Source organism: Mytilus edulis, chromosome 8 (genome assembly GCF_963676685.1).
Source record: "Mytilus edulis chromosome 8, xbMytEdul2.2, whole genome shotgun sequence".
Classification (NCBI taxonomy): Eukaryota; Metazoa; Mollusca; class Bivalvia; order Mytilida; family Mytilidae; genus Mytilus; species Mytilus edulis.
Window position 1 is genome coordinate 34,293,941 of NC_092351.1, and position 6,801 is coordinate 34,300,741.

Below are 6,801 nucleotides of genomic sequence, written 5' to 3' on the forward strand. Positions count from 1 at the left end.
ATGAACACCATCACGAATTGGTTGATCAATACGATGTGTCTCTGTCTATACTTACTAACGACATTTGTGCCACATCTTATGATGTGGTTTACCATGTACGTCGTTTATTCTGATACCGAAGTACCGAATATTACCTAATCCTGGATATGACTGGTTTGCCGAGTGTGAATTCGTAATGCTATTAGACGTGTCTCGGTATTTATCTATCGAAAATTTAGGTATGAAGTTACGATGTATCTTTTGTAAGTTTGGTTGTGTTATGTCTCATCGTTTGTGGTTTAAATTCTAGTCTTAGTTTCCAAATGCAGAAACAATCCATTTGGTGTTTCTTTTAAAAATGTATAAGCACAATATTTATTGGTTTTACATAGTTTTCATTTAGAATAAAATCCGACATGGTAAGAAAATACAAATGATCAAAACATTACTAACATAATTCTATAATGGTAAGAAAACTCATAAAATAACACCATGACAAATTAAATACACACTTTATTAAGGGGTACGGAATTGTATCACTGTTTTCTGTCTATTTATCAGGTTGTTGTCTCTTTGACACATTCTCAATTGTATTAATCCCAATTCTATATTCTTTTTTGTTTTTGAAATTTACCTATGGCGTCACTTTATGTGGTCTTGATATATTCGTGTGACGCACAATTCATAATTCTATTGTGGGGTACTTTGTGCGGACGTTGTCCGTTGTTATTCTGTGGCTGACATGTTCAAACGTACTATTACATTATTTCTTTAAATATTTCTCTGTTCTGAGTGTTCTTTCGTTTATTTGTACTGTATTGCTGTCAAGAAACGTTGTAATTTTGAAATATTTTTTACCTTGCAATTTAAGCGGGAGGTTTGGCTAACCTTTAAATCAGGTTCAAACCACCATTTGTTATTAAAATTGCCATTACCAAGTCAGGAGAATGACGGTTGTTATCAAATAGTCCGTTTCTATGTATGCCGGCGTATGTATTTGTGGCAGTTCAGTGTTTATGTTGTTCCGTCGTTTTTTTACATGTTGATGTGTTTCCCCCGGTTTTAGTTTGTAAAACAGTTTTGTTTTTGCTTAAACGATTTGGGACTTTGGAACAGCAGTATTGCCTTTATTTGCCATCAAAATAGGTTGCACTTTAAGCATACAGCAGTTTCTCAAGCCACGCTTCTTTTGGGGGTGATATATACATGTAATATTCATAAATATGTTAATTTGTTAACGTACTTGCTCCCAGATATGAGCTCCATGTTTCATCTCTTCGAGACATGACTTTGAACTGTTATCGGTATAAAAACATACTGTGGCAAGGAAAAAATTTTTTTTAAGTAGGCCAACAGTAAAGGTAAATTCAGGGCATATACATGTTGAAAATCTGCCCCACAGCCCTATGTTTTGAACTTTGAATAAAATGGTGGTACATATCAACATTCCATTCTATGATATATTTTTTTACGAAACCTCATAGTAAAGGTGTCACAGATTTAGCCGCAAAGGGAATACCTTTGGGAAATTGATTTGTCTATATTTTCAGAAATACAACCTATAGAACATCACAGCATAAGACAATACATCATTTCCCTTGTTAAAAGCGGTCTGTGTAGTTGGTAGAATTATATCATCTAGCATGCCTAGTGTTGACAGAAGTATAACACCTAGCATGCCTAGTGTTGACAGAAGTATAACACCTAGAATGCCTAGTGTTGACAGAAGTATAACACCTAGAATGCCTAGTGTTGACAGAAGTATAACACCTAGAATGCCTAGTGTTGACAGAAGTATAACACATAGAATGCCTAGTGTTGATAGAATTATACCACCTAGCATGCCAAGTGTTGACATAATTATACCACCTACCATACCTAGTGTTGACAGAATTATAACACATAGAATTCCTAGTGTTGATAGAATTGTACCACCTAGCACGACTAGTGTTGACAGAATTATACCATCTAGCATGCCTAGTGTTGACAGACTTATACCACCTAGCATGCCTAGTGTTGACAGAATTATACCTCCTAGCATGCCTAGTGTTGACAGAAGTATACCACCTAGCATGCCAAGTGTTGACAGAATTATACCATCTAGAATGTCAAGTGTTGACAGAAGTATAACACATAGAATGCATAGTGTTGATAGAATTATACCACCTAGCACGCCTAGTGTTGACAGAATTAAAACCATCTAGCATGCCTAGTGTTGACAGAATTATACCATCTAGCATCTCAAGTGTTGACAGAATTATACCACCTAGCACGCCTAGTGTTGACAGGACTATACAATCTAGCATGCCTAGTGTTGACAGAATTATACCATCTAGCATCTCAAGTGTTGACAGAATTATACCATCTAGCATGCCTAGTGTTGACAGAATTATACCACCTAGCACGCCTAGTGTTGACAGGATTATACCATCTAGCATGCCTAGTGTTGACAGAATTATACCATCTAGCATCTCAAGTGTTGACAGAATTATACCATCTAGCATGCCTAGTATTGATAGAATTATACCACCTACCATGCCAAGTGTTGATAGAATTATACCACCTAGCATGCCTAGTATTGATAGAATTATACCACCTACCATGCCAAGTGTTGATAGAATTATACCACCTAGAATGCCTGGTATTGATAGAATTATACCACCTACCATGCCAAGTGTTGATAGAATTATACCACCTAGCATGCCTAGAGTTGATAAAATTATACCATCTAGCATGTCAAGTGTTGACAGAATTGTACTATCTAGCATGCCTAGTGTTGACAGAATTATACCACCTAGCATGCCTAGTGTTGATAGAATTATACCACCTAGCATGCCAAGTGTTGATAGAATTATACCACCTACCATGCCTAGTGTTGACAGAATTATACCATCTAGCATGCCTAGTGTTGATAGATCTATACCCTCTAACATGCCGAGTGTTGACAAAATTATACCATCTAACATGCCAAGTGTTGATAGATCTATACCATTTAACATGCCTAATGTTGATAGAAATATACCACCTAGCATGCCTAGTATTCATAGAATTGTACCACCTAGCACGCCTAGTGTTGACAGGATTATACCATCTAGCATGCTTAGTGTTGATAGAATTATACCACCTAGCACGCCTAGTGTTGACAGAATTATACCATCTAGTATCTCAAGTGTTGACAGAAGTAAAACACATAGAATGCCTGGTGTTGATAGAATTATACCACCTAGCACGCCTAGTGTTGACAGAACTTTACCATCTAGCATGCCTGGTGTTGACAGAATTATACCATATAGCATGCCTAGTGTTGATAGAATTATACCACTTAGCACGCCTAATAATGACAGAATTAAAACCATCTAGCATGCCTAGTGTTGACAGAATTATACCATCTAGCATGCCTAGTGTTGATAGAATCATACAACCTAGCATGCCTAGTGTTGGTAGAATTATACCGCCTAGCATGCCAAGTGTTGACAGAATTATACCATCTAGCATGTCAAGTGTTGACAGATGTATAACACATAGAATGCCTAGTGTTGATAGAATTATACCACATGGCACGCCTAGTGTTGACATAATTATACCATCTAGCATGCCTAGTGTTGATAGAATTATACCACCTAGCATGCCTAGTGTTGATAGAATTATACCATCTAGCATGTCAAGTGTTGACAGAAGTATAACACATAGAATGCCTAGTGTTGATAGAATTGTACCACCTAGCACGCCTAGTGTTGACAGAATTATACCATCTAGCATGTCAAGTGTTGACAGAATTATACCATCTAGCATCTCAAGGGTTGACAGAAGTATAACACATATTATGCCTAGTGTTGATAGAATTATACCACCTAGCATGCCTAGTGTTGATAGAATTATACCATCTAGCATGCCTAGTGTTGACAGAATTATACCATCTAGTATGCCTAGTGTTGATAGAATTATACCACCTAGCATGCCAAGTGTTGACAGAATTATACCATCTAGCATCTCAAGTGTTGACAGAAGTATAACACATATTATGCCTAGTGTTGATAGAATTATACCACCTAGCATGCCTAGTGTTGATAGAATTATACCACCTAGCATGCCTAGTGTTGACAGAATTATACCACCTAGCATGCCTAGTGTTGATAGAATTATACCATCTAGCATGCCTAGTGTTGATAGAATTATACCACCTAGCACGCCTAGTGTTGACAGAAGTATAACACATAGAATGCCTAGTGTTGATAGAATTATACCACCTACCATGCCAAGTGTTGATAGAATTATACCAACAGCATGCCTAGTGTTGACAGAATTATACCATCTAGCATGCCTAGTGTTGATAGAATCATACAACCTAGCATGCCTAGTGTTGGTAGAATTATACCACCTAGCATGCCAAGTGTTGACAGAATTATACCATCTAGCATGCCTAGTGTTGATAGAATTATACCACCTAGCATGCCTAGTGTTGATAGAATTATACCATCTAGCATGTCAAGTGTTGACAGAAGTATAACACATAGAATGCCTAGTGTTGATAGAATTATACCACCTAGCATGCCTAGTGTTGATAGAATTATACCACCTAGCATGCCTAGTGTTGATAGAATTATACCATCTAGCATGCCTAGTGTTGACAGAATTATACCATCTAGCATGCCTAGTGTTGACAGAATTATACCATCTAGTATGCCTAGTGTTGATAAAATTATACCACCTAGCATGCCAAGTGTTGACAGAATTATACCATCTAGCATGCCTAGTGTTGACAGAATTATACCATCTAGCATCTCAAGTGTTGACAGAAGTATAACACATAGAATGCCTGGTGTTGATAGAATTATACCACCTAGCATGCCTAGTGTTGACAGAATTATACCATCTAGCATGCCTAGTGTTGACAGAATTATACCATCTAGTATGCCTAGTGTTGATAGAATTATACCACCTAGCATGCCAAGTGTTGACAGAATTATACCATCTAGCATGTAAACAATTAAAGGTCTGAGTACGATAACATAAGTTTCCTAAATTCAAAGGCTAAGATTACTTGTTACGTTTGGTTGCACAATTGAACTTTTTGAAACTCCTTCAAAAATACGACGAAACATATCGGGTCCATTCGTTTAATGCGTCCGAGCTTTTGTTTTTGAATTTTCCTCGGAGTTCACTATTTTTTCTTTTTTTTTTTATACTTTCATTTCACATTAGCTTGTTATCGTAATGAATCTTAATGTTGTATTTCCACTTTGGTGATTGTACGGGTGTCATTCGGTTTAACGAGAGAAATGATTGTGAAAGAATAACTAACGGTGGTCAAGTATTGTGGTAATATCGTGAAAGCTCTGTAAATTCTACTTCAGAATCTGTGCAAAATCGCTTAATTTTCAAAACGCGGAACAAATAAAAAAAAAATATGTCTATCAAAATAGTTCAACTTCCTCACCATTACTGTGCAATAAGATAAAGAAAATGTGCAGTACTTTATGAAAAAACACAAAAGGCGCAATGCATGTCTATGAAATTGATTTTTAAAAAACACGTTTTTTGAACCTACAATGGTCATTTTTTAATATATCATGATATGTTTGAAATCTTTAGTGTGTCCAATCGTACAGTAAAATAAAAGTATGTTCTTCCATTAAAACCGTTCATTTGTTTATGAAAACCTGGAAATTGTTGATTTTTCATCAAACTTGATCGTGAAAGATCAGGTACAAAGCATTATTTTGATTGTGAAAGATAATGCATGACCAGACTTGATAAACAGAAATCAATATTTCTTTTACCACTTGATATACCTGCGACTGAATTTGAAGCCTATAACTATTTTGATAAGAACGAACATTAAAGCTATCATTTGTTTTTAAATTCAACACTTTACCTAGGAAGTTAAAAAAAACAACTAAAAAAATGTCTAAATCAGTGTGAAAAATTCAGCTCTGAGAATCGGTCTAGTACAATTCAGGCAGACCGCCACTATTCAGCAAATAATATGAGTATGCAACGTTTAAACCAAAAAGTTAACAATCAACCAAAAACTTATAGCAAAAACTGCTTCTATCATGAACAATTTGAGATTGAACGATAACCAACATTTTGTGCAACAGTACTTTCTTAAGTTATATAGATATAGGAAGATGTGGTGTGAGTGCCAATGAGACAACTCTCCATCCAAGTAACAATTTAAAAAGTAAACCATTATAGGTTAAAGTACGGCCTTCAACACGGAGCCTTGGCTCACACCGAACAACAAGCTATAAAGGGCCCCAAAATTACTAGTGTAAAACCATTCAAACGGGAAAACCAACGATCTAATCTATATAAACAAAACGAGAAACGAGAAACACGTATATATTACATAAACAAACGACAACTACTGTACATCAGATTCCTGACTTAGGACAGGTGCAAACATTTGCAGCGGGATTAAACGTTTTAATGGATCCAAACCTTCTCCCTTTTTCTGAAACAATAGCATAACATCACAACATAGAAAAACACACGATAAAATATCAATTGGCAGACTTAACTCAATCAAAAAACGTATGATTACACAATGAACGAATAAATTTGATCTGCAATATCTGAATACAAATGCACAGTTATTTAAATATTAGAGACAAACATTCATGACCAACAAGCTAACAAACAAATTCAAACAAAGCCATGTGTATTATTATATACAACGTAGCAGATGTGAATTGATTTGCAATGAGATAACTATATTCAACAGACTAGAGAATACCAGAGCGCAAATGCTTATGATAGTATATTTGTTGAACGTCTGTAATATTAAGGGTTTTACTAGAAGTGTTGGATACGCTTAAG

At 35.8% G+C, this 6,801-nt stretch overlaps 4 protein-coding genes across 4 annotated transcripts; all 4 read left to right on the forward strand.

The window, feature by feature from the left end:
• The first annotated feature begins 1,622 nt into the window (after positions 1-1,622).
• Positions 1,623-2,183, forward strand: LOC139484051 (uncharacterized). Its single transcript, XM_071267773.1, has one exon. The coding sequence runs from the start codon at positions 1,623-1,625 to the stop codon at positions 2,181-2,183; it is 561 nt and encodes a 186-aa protein (XP_071123874.1).
• A 1-nt stretch (position 2,184) lies between these two features.
• LOC139484052 (uncharacterized) lies at positions 2,185-3,339 on the forward strand. The gene has a single exon (XM_071267774.1). The coding sequence runs from the start codon at positions 2,185-2,187 to the stop codon at positions 3,337-3,339; it is 1,155 nt and encodes a 384-aa protein (XP_071123875.1).
• Position 3,340: 1 nt separating this feature from the next.
• On the forward strand, positions 3,341-4,486 carry LOC139484053 (nuclear pore complex-interacting protein family member B5-like). The gene has a single exon (XM_071267775.1). The coding sequence runs from the start codon at positions 3,341-3,343 to the stop codon at positions 4,484-4,486; it is 1,146 nt and encodes a 381-aa protein (XP_071123876.1).
• Positions 4,487-4,494: 8 nt separating this feature from the next.
• On the forward strand, positions 4,495-4,962 carry LOC139484054 (putative ankyrin repeat protein RF_0987). The gene has a single exon (XM_071267777.1). The coding sequence runs from the start codon at positions 4,495-4,497 to the stop codon at positions 4,960-4,962; it is 468 nt and encodes a 155-aa protein (XP_071123878.1).
• Positions 4,963-6,801: the final 1,839 nt, after the last annotated feature.